This window comes from Amblyraja radiata, chromosome 46 (assembly GCF_010909765.2).
Source record: "Amblyraja radiata isolate CabotCenter1 chromosome 46, sAmbRad1.1.pri, whole genome shotgun sequence".
NCBI classification, from domain to species: domain Eukaryota; kingdom Metazoa; phylum Chordata; class Chondrichthyes; order Rajiformes; family Rajidae; genus Amblyraja; species Amblyraja radiata.
Genome location: NC_046001.1, coordinates 2,713,027 through 2,733,639, shown reverse-complemented (window position 1 = coordinate 2,733,639; position 20,613 = coordinate 2,713,027). Strand labels below are relative to the sequence as shown.

The following is a 20,613-nucleotide window of genomic DNA, read 5'->3' as shown; positions in this document are numbered from 1 at the left end:
CTGCCAACTCTAATCCATGCCGTTTATTGCCTGCATCAAAATAAGCTGAATATCTCTATCAAGGGCTTTAACAAATAGCAAAACTCCTGAATATTGACAGGCACTTTTAATGCACACAATTCTTAAATTTCCTTTGTGCTCTTAAAATGCCTCCACAAATACTTTTTACTTCCTAAATCCCATGCAAAGCTGAAAGATGCTGTGGGAGTGTGGCTTATGGAAAGCAAAAAAAGAGTGGATGTTGAATTTAAAGTATCTCGTCATGCTTTGTGCCCACGAGGAGTTTCTGCGAAGATCTCTACTTGCTGCTACAAGTGCCGAGCATCATGCTCAACTTCCTCCTTTCAGATGGCGGGCATTCAACAAAGATTTAAGCTGTATTCAGAAAGGCATCACTGAGGTCTTCAGGGCACTCGGCTTTGAGGCTATAGCCCCAAAGTGGCCCAAATACAACACAAGTATCCTGATCTCTTTACAAGGGACTGAAAGAGTCATCAAAGCCATTTCCTCCAGTCTCAAAATAGCCCTGGCTTCAGACACTTGGTCTACTTGACCTGGGATGACTTTGAAGTTGACATTTTAGGAAGAGGATCCTATGTTTGCATCCTTATCAGGTGTCTGTGTGCAATCCCTCAAAGCCTTGATCTATTCGTGTGTGGATCCCTAATGCTGGAGCAAATTTCACACTGATTGCCACAACTTATACTAATGGGTTTGAATGCCCACTTCCCTCTTGAGTTATAGCTGTCACCATGGAGTTAGTAAAATCCATGTACAAGACCCCGGTTGCAGCTTTGGTGGGCTTCCTTTCTTGACATCGAAATGTACAAAAATGATTCTCCGCACCGTGACGCCAAGTATATGGATGCATTGCCAATAAATGTGCCTGGAAGAATTTACTTGGATCCTGACAGCCTATCGTCACTAGGTTAGGCTTGCCCTCCAGTAGTCTGCAAAGTTACAGCCACAATAAGGTTCTTTTGCATTTGGTCGTCGTTTCTCATCATAACATGAAAATTCTGTTGCAACGATACATGTTATGTTTGGATGGAAAAGAAGGTTCGTAATAAGGCAAACCTTCATAACTCGCCATGTAGGTATGGATAGGTCAACAGCTGAGAAGTTCTTGCAAGACTTATGGTGCTGTGGCAGAATTTGTAGTTAGTGGATAAAGTATTATTCCTATTTAAGTACTTCATTTTTTTAATTTAGAGATACAGCGCGGAAACAGGCCCTTCGACCCGCTGTGTCCTTGCCTGCCAGCGATCACTGCACACTAATGCCCCTGTCCCACTTAGGAAACCTGAACGGAAACCTCTGGAGACTTTGCGCCCCACCCAAGGTTTCCGTGCGGTTCCCGGAGGTTGCAGGTGGTTGCCAGAGTTTGCAGGTAGTGGAAGCAGGTAGGGAGACTGACAAAAACCTCCGGGAACCGCACGGAAACCTTGGGTGGGGCGCAAAGTCTCCAGAGGTTTTCGTTCAGGTTTCCCAAGTGGGACAGGGGCATTATACTATCCTCTCACTAGGGACAATTTACAATTTTATCGAAGCCAATTGACATACAAACCCGTACGACTTTGTAGTGTGGGAGGAAACCAGAGTTCCTGGAGAAAACCCACGCAGGTCACGGGGAGAACGTACAAACTCTGTACAGACAGCACCCGTAGTCAAGATCGAACCCGGGTCTCAGGAGCTGTGAGGCGGGGACCACCTCTGCACCACAGTGTTCGTCACACATTATCAAAGTAAAGCCAAACTTGATTAGTTGAAGAGAATCTATAAACCGAGCAGCACATATCATCAGAGCTGGTATTTTCTGCACCAGGGTTTGCATTATTCCAGCAGGTTTTTCCAGCTCCCTTGGATGTATTCTTTGCTCTCATTTTACCTTCCACTGTATAATTAAGGCAAGAATCGTCAGCCACTACACTGGAATAGGTTTGGTGAGGTACATTTTGTAGTCTGTCATGTAAGTAGCCTTGAGCTGCCTTCAGGCTCCTTTACAAAAAACAAAATTGGGCATATCCATAAAAGTTCACCAAGGCTATGCATAACCAAGTCTTTATCAATATTGCCTTGGGTCAAATTTGCTATAATTACAGCATTGAGGACCTAATTACTCATTGAGGCTTCAGTCAGCCCAGTCGGGTAGTCAGACATTGCTCACACGCCTAACACCGGACTCCAAAACAAGCACTCAATTCCGCGCTCTGTCACAGTTCGAGATCGCCAGGTGGACCGAGGAAAAGATTTAAAAAATTCCCTCGTACTCCGAAGAACCCCTGACACTTACTTGACTACTCAAAGTGGGGGAAAAGCATTTTTGGGTGGCACTGCGAAATTCGAGTCCTTGCATCAGGAGTGCACAGGAGCCCAGCGTGAATGGTAGCACGCCACTTCCCAATCTGCGGCCCCACACTTCCTATCAACCATCTCCGGCACCAATTGTGCCAGTCTGCAGGTCGCACAAGACTACCCGTGCTGCTGAGGGACTACAGATGATAAATGGAACCAGGTTCCACTGAAAATTATAATATCTTTATTCTTCCTAGGATGCCACAGTGGAAGGGAATGATTTCTAATGCAAACACAAATAGCCTGTTGGATGATGGCAAAGGGCAGCTAGGCTCATGCGGTGCCTCCAAGTGCTTCAATGCAGCCATAGGAAATATTTAGATTATTGACAATGCAAACACATATCCCTCTGCCATACTGAATAGCTTCGGATCTCACTCAATGGTTCCAGAAACCGGCCATCATTTAGCACTGGTTTTAGATTTTACTTTAGAGACACAGTGCGGGAACAGGCCCCTACGGCCCACCGAGTCCGTGCCGACCAACGAGTGATCGCCCCGTCACACTAACATCGCCCTGCACATTAGGGACAATTTACAATTTTTCCAAAGTCAGTTGACCTACAAAGCTGTACGTCTCTGGAGTGTGGAAGGAAACCGGAATACCCGGAGAAAACCCACACGGTCACAGGGAGAACATAGAAACATAGACAATAGGTGCAGGAGTAGAGGCCATTCGGCCCTTCGAGCCTGCACCTCCATTCAATATGATCATGGCTGATCATCCAACTCGGTATCCTGTACCTGCCTTCTCTCCATACCCTCTGATCCCTTTAGCCACAAGGGCCACATCTAATTCCCTCTTAAATATAGCCAATGAACTGTGGCCTCAACTACCTTCTGTGGCAGAGAATTCCAGAGATTCACCACTCTCTGTGTAGAAAATGTTTTTCGCATCTCAGTCCTAAAAGACTTCCCCTTTATCCTTAAACTGTGACCCCTTGTCCTGGACTTCCCCAACATCGGGAACAATCTTCCTGCATCTAGCCTGTCCAACCCCTTAAGAATTTTGTAAGTTTCTATAAGATCCCCCCTCAATCTTCTAAATTCTAGCAAGTACAAGCCGAGTCTATCCAGTCTTTCTTCATATGAAAGTCCTGACATCCCAGGAATCAGTCTGGTGAACCTTCTCTGTACTCCCTCTATGGCAAGAATGTCTTTCCTCAGATTAGGAGACCAAAACTGTACGCAACGTCCAAACTCTGCACCTGTAGTCTGGATCGAACCCGGGTCTCTGGCGCTGTGACTGAAACTGAAGCTTTCAATCCTATTGCATTCTCTTTGATGATTATACATGATCTACAATTTGCTCTGCTGCATGGTTTACTGGTTTTCCTTTCCACCAATTCACTAACTAGACTCTGGTGGAGCTATGGTAGGTGGCATTACCACCCTGGTGCTGGTTTCAATACCAGTGGGGATTAAACACTTCAGTGTCACCCTGTAAATTTGTACTTTCTCCTCTTACTCAATCATTTGAAGTTGTTGGACCATATAATTTTGAAGTTGGCTGTCAATCTTCTCAGGAAGAGGGCAGTTTGGGATAAAATGTCACCCATTACAGTCAAGGAGATACAGACCACATTTCTGTGTATTGAGCTTCCTCTTTGTAAGTTATACATTTTCTACAAATTAGTAATTCAATTAATTGTGCCTCATGTGGGAAGGAAGCATTCTGTTGTTTAGAGATAGAGTGCGGAAGTAGGCCCTTCAGCCCATCGAATCCGCGGCGACCAGCAATCCCCATACATTAGCACTATCCCACAGACTTGAGGATAATTTATGGTAGACAAAAATGCTGGAGAAACTCAGCGGGTGAGGCAGCATCTATGGAGCGACAGAAATAGCCGACATTTCGGGTCGAGACCTTTCTTCGGAGGATAATTTATAATCTTTTACCGAAGCCAATTAATCTACAAACCTGTACGTCTTTGTAGTGTGGGAGGAAACCAGAGCACCTGGAGAAAACCCACGCAGGTCACATGGAGAACTCCGTACAGACAGCACCCGTAGTCAGGATTGAACCCGGGTCTCTGGTGCTGAAATGCAGCAACTCTATTGCTGCGCCACCGTGCAGCCCCTTTAAACAATTTATTCTGTTATAATCAGCTATAGACTGTCAGATTTTTAGTTATCTCCACCAATGTTACACCTCAGTTCAGAAAGATTAAACTAGTTAACAATGGACTTGGCAGCCACTAAGTTGCATGGACCTACCTTGCCAAAACTAGAGATATTTAGCCTAGAAATGTTTGCGTTCATTAGGCAGTGTGGATTTCTAAAAGACCATGTTGTGGCTGTCATATTTAGAGAGACCCTTTGAGAAAATCGTAAAGTAATTGTGACTGAATTTTCACAGGCTATTTGATAAAGTGCCTTGGTCACAGGCTAGATAAAGTTCTGACGTGCTATCAAAGAAACTGGCGACATGGATCTGAAGTTAGTTGAGCAGGACGGAGAGTGGACTGGGATGTTTTGTTTTGAATGTAAAACATTATCAACCACCATGAACATTTCTAGTTAATGTAAATTAAACCAATACTTGAATCCAATAGATGTTTCCAAACCTCGGTACCTCTACTTGTATGGGTACTTAAAACACCTCTCGGGTCTCAGGGTGAAAATGTCTCATCAAGTCAAATAGTGTGTAAATTGGCCATTTGGCCTAAATTGCCCACACCAACCAACGTGTCCCATCTACAATAGTCCCACTTGCTTGCATTTGGCCCATATCCATCTAAACCTGACAATAGACGTTTAAGAAGGAACTGCAGATGCTGGAAAATCGAAGGTAAACAAAAGTGCTGGCAGGAACGGGGTACTGATTGGGGATGTTCAGCCATGATCACATTGAATCCCCATGATGATCAAAGGGCTGAATGGCCTACTCCTGCACCTATTGTCTATTGGTAGACAAAGGTGCTGGAGAAATTCAGCGGGTGCGGCAGCATCTATGGAGCGAAGGAAATAGACAACGTTTCGGCCCAAAACCCTTCTTCTGGCTTCCCACACTCCAAAGACGTACAGGCTTGGCTTGGTGTAATTTGTAAAATTGTCCCTGGTGCGAGTAGGATAGCGTTAGTGTGCGGGGATCGCTGGTCAGCGCAGACACGGTGGGCCGATGAGCCTGTTTCCGCGCTGTATCTCTAAAACTAATGCTAATCTATAATGCAAGAGGTTTGAGAAGCTCTGGATCGGGCACATTTGTAGATATCACGCACTGAACGTGGTTAATTGTAAGGTGATCAGGACTCAAGGACACATTGGACTGATGGCTGTGGGTCTCCGCTTGTGCTGTGTGCCCTAGGGATCCTCACACGCCACTCTGGTGGCTGTTTATGCTTAATCTTTATGTCGTTTTGTATCTTGTTGCTTTTATTTTTGCTACGACTGTATGGTAAATCAAATTTCACGGTACCTCGTTACACGTGACAATAAAGGACTGTTGAACCATTGAGCTGATTAGTAGATTGAACAGAGATTTCAGATGAAACTTAATGCAGCGAAATGTGACCTTTTGGGTTGAAGAAATATAAAATGAACTGTTAAATCTTTCAGGGGAGAGGAGGAACAGAGACACTTGGGGCTGCACCAAATGTCCAGCAGGAGGATTTCTTCCTGAAATAGTAGACCTACTTTCCGCGCCTATAACGGTCTGGCACAAATAAATTGAAGTGCATCAATCAAAGGAGAGGTTGAGCAGAAACTACCACCCCCACACCCACCCCCCCTAAACGATTGTTCATCTTCTGGATCAGAGGTTTCCGTCGCTTTGCACGGTGCAACAATCTTAAAATAATACCTTGACCGAGTCAATAATTTGATTCTCTGCCCCCATTGGTGAAATAACTCTTGTACTCCTGTATTTAAGAAGGAACTGCAGATGCTGGAAAATCGAAGGTACACAAAAAAGCTGGAGAAACTCAGCGGGTGCAGCAGCATCTATGGAGCGAAGGAAATAGGCAACGTTTCGGGACGAAACCCGGAAGGGTTTCGGCCCGAAACGTTGCCTAATTCCTTCAGGATTTCGGGTCTGAAGAAGGGTTTCGTCCCGAAACGTTGCCTATTTCCTTCGCTCCATAGATGCTGCTGCACCCGCTGAGTTTCTCCAGCATTTTTGTGTACCTTGTACTCCTGTACATTTGAGGAAATTGAAAACTGACAGATCAGCAAACTTTCCTTGCCGTGGGTAACATGGCATCTTCCCTCTTTCACATGCCATTGTACTTGTGCGAAACTATTACATTTCAGAAGTTTTAAAATGAAAATTTTCCCCCCTGTTGGTTTGTTATCTCAGATACCATTTTGGTTTAGAAACATAGAAACATAGAAAATAGGTGCAGGTTTGGGCCATTCGGCCCTTCGAGCCTGCACCGCCATTCAATATGATCATGGCTGATCATCCAACTCAGTATCCTGTACCTGCCTTCTCTCCATACCCCCTGATCCCTTTAGCCACAAGGGCCACATCTAACTCCCTCTTAAATATAGCCAATGAACTGTGGCCTCAACTACCTTCTGTGGCAGAGAATTCCACAGATTCACCACTCTCTGTGTGAAAAATGTTTTCCTCATCTCGGTCCTAAAAGATTTCCCCCTTATCCTTAAACTGTTTAAGGAGCATCTCGATTACTATTCTGTATTCATAATGCCAATTCTGCACATGTGTTGTCTACATAACATCAAGAAGGTGCATTCTGTAGAAAACAACAGATGTGGTTTTGTTATCCAAGATGAAGTTTTCAAAAATAGTTTTATTGATACCTTGTATATTTGCTTTGCTTTTAGTATCTTTGTATTGAAGCCCTCTGTGTCACGCTTCACAATGGTGCAACTAGCATCGATCTTTTCTTTGATGGGGCACTGTTCAAGCTGAACTCCACCAGAATGCTTTTTTTGGCGTAAAATGGCGGCCCTTGAGGGACGGGGTAAACTCAGATTGGTGGGCATTACGGGGCCATGCCATTCAATTCGTTGATCAGCTTGCTGAAGAATGCTGTTGGCAGAGGCTTCAGAGCAGCTTGCCTCAGACTCTACTGTGAGGTCTTTGTCAGTAACAAAGAAGGCGGTTTACGCTTGCTCCAGAAAGATTAAGGATAACGGATGGGGAGGGGGGGGGGGGGTGGGGGGAAGCAATGGATATCATTATTAAAAAGAAAAAAAGTATTGGTTTGACTTCTAATATTTTGTATGATTATTGTGCAATGATGGTGATGATGATGACATTAACCTTGTGTTTCTTTTTTTCCAATACATTATCTATGTTGTTGGCTTTCTTAGCCCTTGCCATCTCTGCAGCCCTCTGCGCAGCCTATCCAGTATTCTGCGACCTCTTGCCCCCAAGTTCTCCTGCCAGTCTCGCCTCCCCAGCAGTACACTATGGTACATGTTATCAGTTCTGTATGTTTAGTTTTGCCTGTGTACGTCAATAGTTTTGCATGCTTCTCTGTGCTATCCTTAAGTCTTTCACAAACATAGCGTTATGATTGAATGTGTAAAGAGTACCATTGGATCGTGAGGAAGTGTTTGAGTATACAGTGGGCTCTGACAGTGGTAAGCAGAAGCATGAGGGTGGGGGACTAGCTGACCTAGCTAGGGAGAGCACGGTTTACAGTTGTCATGCCATCGTTGTTTTGGTGGGAACAGAGCAGTGACCATTCAAACTGGGAGGGGAGCGTTTACATGAAAATTCAAATACCGTCTATCTGTACAACATTGCTGATGGGTTTTGTTTATCTGCCGCGATGCAGTGTGGCAAAAGGATCCTGCTGCTTTCATTAACTCTCCCTTTATCTGCTCATCATCCTCAGCCTACATCTCCTTTATTAATCTCTTGTGCTACTGACTGACAGTGTAAACCACATGAATGCATCATTAAATAATCAACGTTTCCACCAGCCAAACAAACTGACCTGTAATTCTGTCTTCGTAACTCACCGAAGTGCTCAGATTGAAATCGCCCCTCGACACATTGTTCGTGGTGGTACTTGGTCATCTGGACATGTAAGATCCCGGGTTCATGCCCTACCCTGAGCTAAGGTCATCTGAGCCAGGGATAAAATGGTAGGAATAGCTTCAATATCCCAAACTGGGATGGGGAAAAATTGGCCCGGTTTACTTCCTAGGATGACTGCCCTTCATGTTGCCTGCTAGAAAATGTGTGGGTGTTCAATCCGAATTGTGTAGATGTTACCCATCATTCTACACGTTGCTCCTCCAACATCCACTTGGTAGATCTGCACCAAAATAGCCTTTTAAGTGAGATGCCGCAGTATGTCTTAACAGCCTCTTCAAAAGTGAAAAGTGATTTTTTTTTAAAAACTTGGAAGTTGTTAATCCAGTATATAGTTCTGCACGCTTGTCTTGTGTGGTGGTTTTCTGTCATTTTTTTTCAAAACGATACTGAATGATATTTTTTCAAAATCTCAAGATGTCATCAATCAAATTGTGACTCAAATGCATTTTCAGAATAAAGTCAGGTGGAAAATGTTAAGTGGAGCATATGATGTGAGTGACAAGCCCATCGAGTGGCTTGCAGATGTCTTTCAGCATCTTGCCACCAACACATGAGGGTGTATTCTTGAGGAGAAAGTGAGGGACCCTGTGGATTCATTTAACACACAGCATGCCCAAATTAAAAATAACAGTTTGCGCTTTGCCGTTTCATGGGAATTGACAAGTTGATCAGCAACAGGGCAGGCGTATGCCATTTGGAAGGGAAACATTATTTATATGTTATTGGCACATCCCGAATTAGAACCTGAAGCTGTCTCTCAAACTAATTTGCTGTGCCTCTGCTCTAGGTTCAGTAAATAGCAATCAGATGACCCAGATAAGTGGTCAGGTGATGGTACTATTGTTTGTTCAACGTGATCTCATTCAGTCACTGAAGTTCGAATCAGATTGTTGGGTGAGTGAAAGTAAACCTGTGACAAGCCATCGGTGGTGGCACGTCCAAAGTGAAAAATAACCTTTTGTCAGTGAATTCAAATCGGAAAGGTAGGTTATGAGTTGTGAAACTGTGTTGCTGGGAACTGGGTTAGGCATGAGCTTTTAGGGCCTGTACCCACTGTACGAGGTAATTCAAGAGTTCTCCCGAGTTTTCCCCTGATTCGAACTCGGAGAATGTCCGTAGGAGTTTGTGGATGTCTCGTAGTGGCGCGTACGGTAAAAAAAAATGTCATCACGAGTATTTTTTTACTCGTGGACATTTTTCACAGTGTTGAAAAAACGTCACGAGTTTACTGGATTTCCCGAGTACCTACCGTTACTCGTACAAGCCGCTACGGGACATCCACGAACTCCTACGGCCATTCTCCGAGTTCGAATCGGGGGAAAACTCAGGAGGACTCTTGAATTACCTTGTACAGTGGGACAGGCCCTTTACACTTCACAGGCGAGACACAAAATGCTGGAGTAACTCAGCGGGACAGGCAGCATCTCTGGAGAGAAGGAATGGGTGACGTTTTGGGTCGAGGCCCTCATTCAGACCCGAAACGTCTTGACCCGAAATGTCACCCATTCCCCCTCTCCAGAAATGCTGCCTGTCCCGCTGAGTCACTCCAGCATTTTGTGTCTACCTTTGAGTGAAACCAGCATCTGCAGTTCTTTCCTACTTCACAGCCTAGATTGGAGTTCAGATCCAGGCCATGCTAATGGGATAAAATAACCTCAGTTTACATTTCAGGGAGCTGTGTGAAATGACTCTGCTGTCTTTCTCTGGTCTGCATATCTGCCATAATTCAATACTAAGATATAATTTTCATTGGGCCTAATGGTGATTGTTGTGTAAAATGGAGAGCAACATGCTGTCCTGAAGTTGAAAATGAAACATACTTGCATAGTGACCAAAGCTGGAAACAGAATACTTTGCACAACTTGACACTTGAAGAGGGGGAAAGAAGTGGAAGCCTTGATAAAGAGCAATATGTCAGGAGTAACAAAGGGTGGATTAGCTCCGAAGAATATAGTTGGCGATGAGAGATATCAGCGACAATAGCAGTAATTTATAGACCCACACTGTTGAAGAGAATATCAATCAAAGGTTTGTCGCAAAGATGATACAATAATTGTTGGGTGAGGAGCGATCTCTAATTTTCATGCAGACTGGGTAAATCAAATTGGCAAATGTAGGTTTCAAGCAAGAGAAGTCTCACTGAGCAGCATAAAATCAGCAAAGGAGCAAGTTATTTCAGGTTTAGTTATGTACAATTCATGAAAGGTCATCGCAGCATGATAGAATTTTGCATGGAGTTTGAAAATGATGGATTTAAGTTGGATGAGAAACTCGTACAGAAGTTCAGGAGACTTACAGCTGACAAAGCCCCTGCTCCAGGTAGGCTGCCACCTCAGGTTTACAAGACAGATGACTGCGGTGATGATGGATGGACGGCTGTTTTCATTTAAGTTCCACAGATCCTGGAACGGTCCCAGTAGATTACAAGGAAGCAAATGTGTGATTGCTATTCATGAACCGAGGGAGAGAGAAAATGGGGGGAACTATATAACTATTAGCCTGACATCAGGCTAATAGTTATATAGTTCATTGCATTTCGTTGTCTCTGTACTGTACACTGACAATGACAATTAAAGTTGAATCTGAATCTGAATCGGGAAAATGCTACAGCCATTGGAGAAATCATATGATTTTGCAGAGTCAGCATGATTTGATGGGAGTTTTTTTTTTGACAATGCAGGTTTAAAAACCAGCAAATGTAGTAAAACTGGACTTTCAAAAATCATTTGTTTAGATGCTGCACAAAAATGTTGCTATATAAAATATAACAACAGGATTGGAAATAATATCATTGATACAGTGTTGGGATAAAAATTCCACTTTGTCAGGCTCTTGCATGTCACAGGCTACTAAATCATTACTGGTAATGTATGAGGGTGTTCATTTGTTTAGAAGAATAGCAAAAACAATACATTTTCAAGTGGTAAGAAGTTAGATTTTGGTACACACAGACCTGGAAGTGCTGGTATGTGAAATCCAAAAAGTTAACACGCAAGTGCGAATATTATGCTGGGTTTTATTACAAACGTCTGGGGAGTCCAATTCTAAGGTAGTCCACATGTAACTGCGGAATGAGCTGTCGGAAGAGGTAGTTGAGACAGGGACTATGGCATCTTTTAAGAAGCAATTCAACAGATGCATGGATAGGACAGGTTTAGAGTGAAGTGGGTCAAACGCAGGCAGGTGTGACTAGTGTAGATGGGACATGTTGGTTAGTGTGGGCAAGTTGGGCCAAAGGGCCTGTTTCCACCCTGTGTGACTATAAACTGCACGCAACTTTAGCAAGACCACGTATGTAGTACAAGTGTGCAGTTTTGACCTGTGTACCTGAGGAAAGATGCTTGCCTTGGAGATGGTATGGTGATATTTCTGGGGGTGCAAAGGTTATCCCACCATGAGAGTGAGTAATGCCCCTGTCCCACTTGGGAAACCTGAACGGAAACCTCTGGAGACTTTGCGCCCCACCCAAGGTTTCCGTGCGGTTCCCAAAGGTTGCAGGTGGTTGCAGGTAGTGGAAGCACGTAGGGAGACTGGCAAAAACCTCCGGGAACCGCACGGAAACCTTGGGCAAAGTCTCCAGAGGTTTCCGGTTCAGGTTTCCTAAGTGGGACAGGGGCATTAGTGAGCACAATTGCACTGATTGGAGTGTAGAAGAATAAGAAGTAATCTGATTTAAAACTATAAGATTCCAACTCTTAGGGCTAAGGGAATCAAGGGATATGGGGGAGAAGGCAGGAACGGGGTACTGATTTTGGATTATCAGCCATGATCATATTGAATGGCGGTGCTGGCTCGAAGGGCCGAATGGCCTATTCCTGCACCTATTGTCTATGTGTTTAAGAAGGAACTGCAGATGCTGGAAAATCGAAGGTAGACAAAAGTGCTGGAGAAACTCAGCGGGTGCAGCAGCATCTATGGAGCGAAGGAAATAGGCAACGTTTCGTGCCGAAACGTTGCCTATTTCCTTCGCTCCATAGATGCTGCTGCACCCGCTGAGTTTCTCCAGCACTTTTGTCTACCTATTTTCTATGTATCTATGACATGGGCTGATTGGTGAGATGCTGAGAGGCTGTTTGCTCAGTTTGCTTCCAATCAGGCCAAAGCCACAAGGATCTAACCTCGATTATTACCGTCTCTCACTTTGATTAGCAAAGTAAAAGTTCATCGGAAAATGTGCAATCCTACATATGCCAACAAGAACACTTAATAGCTTCCAGAGAGTATCTGAGGTTGAAATCCGAATGTATAACTGCATGTAGACAAAAGTGCTGGAGATCCTTCGCTCCATAGATGCTGCTGCACCCGCTGAGTTTCTTCAGCACTTTTGTCTACCTTTGATTTTCCAGCATCTGTAGTTCCTTCTTAAACACATGTATAACTGCATCACTTGTTAAGAGACTCCATGAAGAGTGCAGCTCTAACTAACATGCAACGTAATCGCTCTATAAATTTGGCCGCAGTAGTTTGGGATAAGGGCTCAGTCCCCTGCCCTGGGTACGATAACCGTCGTATAAAACACTAATGGATCTCCCACCCCCCGAAGAATATCTTAATGATGTTGCAATGGTCTACTCCCCCTTTGCAGCTGCACTGTTGGGACTGATATTTTCAGCACAGTCTTTGTCAACATAATTACCATTCATAAAGTTGAGCATGATTGCATCCTCTCGCGACCAGTTTCAGAAGCATGAATCAGAGCTCTTGTACGTAACAGTAACACGGAGCTCTGGGGCATTAAAGCTGGAATGAGTGGAAAAAATTGGTGTCCATTAACAACACTAAAATTGAATTTTGTAAGTGGCATAAAACACATTTTGTTAGTGGGCAGACCTTAATGGCTGTAACATAATAGTAGTTCTCTGTCGCTCCCACTTTGCATGGTGTGCCCATTAGTAACTTTTTACAGGCTGCGATGCTCTTCATCCTTGGAGAATAAACCCAATAGTGAAAGGCCCGGATAGAGTGAATGTGGGGAGGATGTTTCCACTGGTGGAAGAGCTGACGAGCAGAGGCCACAACCTCAGAATTAAAAAGATGTACCTTTAAAAAGGAAATAAGAATGAATTTAAGATTGTTAAGGGTTTGGACACGATCGTGGCAGGAAACATGTTCCCGATGTTGGGGGAGTCCAGAACCAGGGACCACAGTTTAAGAATAAGGGGTAAGCCATTTCGAACGGAGATGAGGAAAAAACGTTTTCACACAGAGAGTTGTGAGTCTGTGGAATTCTCTGCCTCAGAAGGCGGTGGAGGCAGGTTCTCTGGTTGCTTTCAAGAGAGAGCTAGATAGAGCTCTTAAAGATAGCGGAGTCGGGGGATATGGGGAGAAGGCGGGAACGGGGTACTGATTGGGGATGATCAGCCATGATCACAGTGAATGGTGGTGCTGGCTCTAAGGGCCGAATGGCCTACTCCTGCACCTATTGTCTATTGAATTTCTTTAGTCAGAGGGTGGTGAATCTGGAATTCGTTGCCACCGAAGGCTGTGGAGGCAAAGTCAATGGATATTTTTAAGGCGGAGATTGACAGATTCTTGATTAGTACGGGTGTCGGGGACTTATGGTGCTAAAGCAGCAGAATGGGGTTGAGAGGGAATGATAGATCAGCCTTGATTGAATGGCGGAGTAGATTTGATGGGCCGAATGGCCTAATTCTGCTCCTAGAACTTATGAAATGTAACCGTCTAGTGAGGTATTGCCTTCCCATCCTTGGTCAAACTCCATTTGTCTGTGCTTTCAACTTGGCTCACTGGGTTAGCAACAAGAATTGCAACCAATGTTGCTCCTCCCAACTCCCAAGTTCTGAGGTCCGTTACAGCAATGCTGCCTTTACATCAGCTATGCCATTTAATAGCCAATTGATTAAACAGTATTCCAGAGAAATGTTTTCAAAGTAACCACCTGTTATGCAGCCGGGCTTCACACGATCCAAATGTTCTTCTGAATTGTTACACAATGTGAAATATTCCAAGCTTGAAACATTCCTTATTCATATGCTCTCTGGCATTCCGGCCAGACTATTAGAGAAACATTTTACCTTCATTCCACTCGCTCTGTGTATCGGCAAGTTTAGCATCCAGGAATCTGGTAAAGCTGCATTTTGCTGCTGCCACGGGTTGGAGAATTTAGCTCCTATTCCTCATTATAAGCGCAGCGGTAGAGTTGCTGCCTCACAGCGCCAGAGTCCTGGGTTCGATCCTGACTACGGGTGCTGTCTGTTTGGAGTTTGTGCGTTCTCCCCTTAACCTGCGTGGGTTTTCTCCCGGTGCTCCGGTTTCCTCCCTCACACCAAAGACGTGCAGGTTTGTAGGTTAATTGGCTTGGTATAATTGTAAATTGTCCCTTGTGTGTGGAGGATAGTATTAATGTGTGGGGATCCATGGTCGACGCGGACTTGGTGGGCCGAAGGGCCTGTTTCCGTGGGGTATCTCTAAACTAAATCTATGGCCCCAGAGCTTGCTCTGTTACATTAGTTCAATACCTCTCATTTTTAGGCATAATCAAAGGTCTCTGATTTTTGTTGGGTTTGGTTTGATGAGACAAATATTACTTGTGTTTTATACCAGCCAGGTGCTAAAGAGCATGTAATGGGATCAAGATTTCTCTGTTCAATTAATTTAATAGGCTAGTTTATGCAATCGCAATAACGAGGCAATGTTATAACAAACATACTGAGCGTTGTTCTTTAAAATACCCGCAATCATATCACCCATGCAATGTTACCAAACTAAAACAGAACGGATAGACAAATGAGACTTGGGTGCAAATTAGAATATTAGACCCAGTTCAACGAGTTCCCAAAACTATAATTGCTGGAAATCTGAAATGGATACAATGTTCTCAGCAGAGCAGGCAGCGTCTGTAGAGGGAGAAACAGTTCAATGGCCCTTTGTGTTGAACAGGAAGTTGGTGTATTGGGTGGCACAACAGTTAGTGCCGCTTCCTGCCCGCTCAGGGACTCTGGTTGGATTGTGACCTGAATGGAGTTTGCGTGTTCTCCCTGTGACCATGTGGGTTGCGCCGACAGCATAATTATAGGCAGCATGAAGTAAATGAGGTGCTTGAGGAGTATAAGGAATGTAAAAAGAATCTTAAGAAAGAAATTAGAAAAGCTAAAAGAATATATGTTGTTGCTTTGGCAAGTAAGGTGAAAGTAAATCCAAAGGGTTTCTACAGCTATATTAATAGCAAAAGGATAACGAGGGATATAATTGGTCCATTGGAGAGACAGAGTGGACAGCTATCTGCAGAGCCAAAAGAGATGGGGGAGATATTGAACAATTTCTTTTCTTCGGTATTCACCAAGGAGAAGGATATTGAATTATGTGAGGTAAGGGAAACTAGTAGAGTAGCTATGGATACTATGAGTTTCAAAGTAAAAGAAGTACTGACACTTTTGAAAAATATAAAAGTGGATAAGTCTCCAGGTCCTGACAGGATATTCCCTAGGACATTGAGGGAAGTTAGTGTAGAAATAGCCGGGGCTATGACAGAAATATTTCAAATGTCATTAGAAACGGGAATAGTCCCCGAGGATTGGCGTACTGCGCATGTTGTTCCATTGTTTAAAAAGGGTTCTAAGAGTAAACCTAGCAATTATAGACCTGTTAGTTTGACTTCAGTGGTGGGCAAATTAATGGAAAAGATACTTAGAGATAATATATATAAGCATCTGGATAAACAGGGTCTGATTAGGAACAGTCAACATGGATTTGTGCCTGGAAGGTCATGTTTGACTAATCTTCTTGAATTTTTTGAAGAGGTTACTAGGGAAATTGACGAGTGTAAAGCAGTGGATGTTGTCTATATGGACTTTAGTAAGGCCTTTGACAAGGTTCCTCATGGAAGGTTGGTTAAGAAGGTTCAACTGTTGGGTATAAATGCAGGAGTAGCAAGATGGATTCAACAGTGGCTGAATGGGAGACGCCAGAGGGTAATGGTGGATGGCTGTTTGTCGGGTTGGAGGCAGGTGACTATTGGGGTGCCTCAGGGATCTGTGTTGGGTCCTTTGTTGTTTGTCATGTACATCAATGATCTGGATGAAGGTGTGGTAAATTGGATTAGTAAGTATGCAGATGATACCAAGATAGGGGGTGTTGTGGATAATGAAGAGGATTTCCAAAGTCTACAGAGTGATTTAGGCCATTTGGAAGAATGGGCTGAAAGATGGCAGATGGAGTTTAATGCTGATAAATGTGAGGTGCTACACCTTGGCAGGACAAATCAAAATAGGACGTACATGGTAAATGGTAGGGAATTGAAGAATATAGTTGAACAGAGGGATCTGGGAATAACCGTGCATAGTTCCTTGAAGGTGGAATCTCATATAGATAGGGTGGTAAAGAAAGCTTTTGGTATGCTAGCCTTTATAAATCAGAGCATTGAGTATAGAAGCTGGGATGTAATGTTAAAATTGTACAAGGCATTGGTGAGACCAAATCTGGAGTATGGTGTACAATTTTGGTCACCCAATTATAGGAAGGATGTCAACAAAATAGAGAGAGTACAGAGGAGATTTACTAGAATGTTGCCTGGGTTTCAACAACTAAGTTACAGAGAAAGGTTGAATAAGTTAGGTCTTTATTCTCTGGAGCGCAGAAGGTTAAGGGGGGACTTGATAGAGGTCTTTAAAATGATGAGAGGGATAGACAGAGTTGATGTGGACAAGCTTTTCCCTTTGAGAATAGGGAAGATTCAAACAAGAGGACATTACTTCAGAATTAAGGGACAGAAGTTTAGGGGTAACATGAGGGGGAACTTCTTTACTCAGAGAGTGGTAGCGGTGTGGAATGAGCTTCCAGTGGAAGTGGTGGAGGCAGGTTCGATGGTATCATTTAAAAATAAATTGGATAGGCATATGGATGAGAAGGGAATGGAGGGTTATGGTATGAGTGCAGGAAGGTGGGACTAAGGGAAAATAATTGTTCGGCACGGACTTGTAGGGCCGAGATGGCCTGTTTCCGTGCTGTAATTGTTATATGGTTATATGGTTATAAGTAAGACGTGCTGGTGGGTTAATTGGCTGCTTGTAATTTCTTTAACTAAATAGCGAAAGACTTAAAGAGGAATTGTTGGACAGGTGAGTGAGATCTGGCCACATTGCTCGACAGGGGAATGTGACCAAGGATTCTTCTGCTGGGTGTTTGGCAAGCAAGGCTTGTTTGGTGGCTTCCTGCACTGTCATTTCTCATGTTTTCCCACGACATAGCAGGAGGCTGTTCAGCCCATTGAGTCCAACAACCCACACGTGTTTGGGACGTGGGATGAAACCAGAGAACCTGGGGTAAACCCACGCGGTTTTGGGGATAACGTGCAAACTCCACACACAGACAGCACCGAGGTCAGGATTGAGCCCGGGTTTATGGACATATGAGACAGCAGCACTATCTGCTGTGCCACTTTGCTGCCCAAAATAAGCCAGTAAATCAAAGAAATCTGTTTTCTAATTTTCGAGTTCTTGATAGCTGTTGCTTGCGTCACAGCTCTGGTCCATGTAATTCATTGCTCCCATCTTTTGGTTTCATCAATGTGTCTGCATCATTCATCTCAGAAACTCATCATTGCTAGGTATCAATTTTTTCCAGTCAATAACAAATAGAGCATGTAAGCAACAGCCCTCATGCTACCCCAAAACTCTCTCACGTGAGCCAATTTTTTTTCTCTCTCTACTCTCGTTCTCTCCTTCATCTGGAACTCCCGCCCTAACATGGGAGCACTTTCACCTGAGGGACTGCAGAGCTTCAAGAAGGCGGCTCAGCACCAATTTCTCGAGGGCAATTGGGGATGGACAATAAAAGCTGCCATGCACATCCCAGAAATGCATTGAAAAAAGAATCCCGTTTAGAGATACAACGTGGAAACAGGCCCACCGAGTCCGCACCGACCAGTGAACACCTACACACATTGTTTAGTTTAAAGCCTTCTCTCCAGGCCGACTTATTCCACTCGCACAGACACTGGTCCCAGCCTGATTAAAACAACGCCTGTCCCACCAGAGCATCTCCCTCTCTCCCCAGTACCAATGCCATAGGAATAAAAATCCACTTCCCCATGCCAATCTTTGAGCCAGGCACTTAACTCTGATTTTACTGATACTCTGCCAATGTCCAAGTGGTTGAAGTGGTAATAGAAAGACTTACCATTTTAGTTTGAGGCCCAGCTGCCTCCTGTGAAGTATCCGTGTCACCAGTTCCCACATCGATGATAACAAATGGGTTGCTACAGGAGTGTTGGTGATACTGTGATCCGAAGCGCGATTTAAACCAATGAGTTGGCGATTTTGTGCTACTTTTGTGGCCTGGGATTGGAAAATGCACGCCAGCCCACTGGCCTGCCACACGTATAATATTTTCTCCCCTCTCAAGCCGTGGAGAAACCATGTGCCATCTTGAAATTTATTCCTGTATTATGTAGAAGAATTATATCACTGAAGAATCCACTTGAATTTCTGTGTTAAGTAACATTGCCAGAAGTGGCTCTGTATAGTATGAGCAGTGCTACTGACAGCAACTTTCCTTTCACCACTACCACAGACCAGAGGTCTGCACAAAATAACTGCCTGTATCTTGATGTGTCGGAAGGAACTGCAGATGCTGGTTTAAATAGCTGGAGTAACTCGGCGGGACAGGCGGCATCTCTGGAGAGAAGGAATGGATGACGTTTCGGGTCGAGATCCTTCTTCAGACTAGTGGAGAAGGGTCTCGACCCGAAACGTCACCCACTCCTTCTCTCCAGAGATGCTGTCTGTCCCGCTGAGTTACTCCAGTTTTTGGGGTCTGCCTATATCTTGATGGTCCACTGCACAGGGCGTGGCATCTCATGACCTTGCAGCTAATACTCGCTATAGTTGTTGTAGAGAATATTTGGGGAAGAAGAAAGAGAACATACACATTAAGTTTAGTTTAGGGTCCGCACCGACCAGCAACCACCTACACACTAGGGACAATTTACAATTTTTACCGAAGCCAATTAACCGACTGATCTGTACACCTTTAGAGTGTGGGAGGAAAGCAGACCCACAGGGAGAATGTACAAACTCCGTACAGACAGCACTCGTAGTCAGGATCGAACTCGGGTCCCTGGCGCTGTGAAGAAGCAACACTGTCGCTGCCCTTTATTTGCATGTTGATTCCTCTTGTAAATTAGCTTAGTTTTAGTTTAGAGATACAGCACGGAAACGGGCCCTTCGGCCCACCGAGTCCGCAACAGTGAACAAACTTTTGAAAGGACGAGAGCCACTCGTATCCAGACACATTATTCATAAACGTCAGATGACAAGTTGATAGAGGTGTAAAAACACAAACTTAATCCAAGTTTTTATAAATAGTGGTAAGTATAAATGGCCCAATGCAACTCATTAGTTTGTTTATAATGCAGGGGAGAATTTCTATATAGTTCGTGTGATTCCTGCCCACAGCATTAGAATCAGCATGAACAGCTTTTGGCTATTATAAAAGCTTTCTGGTGTTTCTGCAAAATTTGTGGCAAATGATTGTGAATCCAGGTAGTTGATTCAAGTTTTGAGCATCCCACTCTAGAGAATCCTGGAGTCATTCAGCATGGAAATATGCTGACTGAGATTTGCCCACGTTTAACCCTTATCCCTGTAAACCTTTCCTAGCCATGTGCCCGTCAAAATGTATTTTAAATGTTGTTATTGTAGCTACCTCAACCACTTCCTCTGGCAGCTTGTTCCATCTACGTAACGCCGCCTGTGAAGAGATTTCCACTCTGGCTCCTGTTAATGCTTTTCCCTCTCACCTCGTGTCTATGTTCTCCAGTTTTTGGTTTCCCCAACCCTGGGGGGAAATACGATGTGCACTCATCCTGTCTCTGCCCCTCATCATTTTACACCTCCATAAGATCATCCCTCACTCTCCTACATTCCAAGAAACCAAGCTAAACACCTTCTCCCTATAACTCAATAGACAATAGGTGCAGGAGTAGGCCATTCGGCCCTTCGAGCCAGCACCGCCATTCAATGTGATCATGGCTGATCACCCCCAATCAGTACCCCGTTCCTGCCTTCTCCCGTGACTCCGCTATCTTTAAGAGCCCTATCTAGCTCTCTCTTGAGAGCTCACCCAGAGAACCCGCCTCCACCGCCCTCTGAGGCAGAGAATTCCACAGAGTCAGTCCCTCAAGCCCCGGAAACATCTTCCTAAATCTTCTCAGCATCTCTACTTAAAAGGAATGGGTGACGTTTCGGGTCGAAACCCTTCTTCAGACTGGGCTCATTCTGAAGA

At 44.2% G+C, this 20,613-nt stretch overlaps 1 protein-coding gene across 7 annotated transcripts in view; it reads left to right on the top strand.

The window, feature by feature from the left end:
* r3hdm2 (R3H domain containing 2) overlaps positions 1–20,613 on the top strand; it is a 166,121-nt gene that overhangs the window by 103,505 nt on the left and 42,003 nt on the right. For 5 of the 7 annotated variants that reach the window (XM_033015715.1, XM_033015714.1, XM_033015712.1 and 2 more), the window contains one exon: positions 7,635–7,736. The exons of the other annotated variants lie outside the window; for them this stretch is intronic. In XM_033015715.1, coding sequence (XP_032871606.1) covers positions 7,635–7,736 — 102 coding nt within the window. The remainder of the gene's footprint in view (positions 1–7,634; positions 7,737–20,613) is intronic. 7 annotated transcript variants of the gene reach the window in all.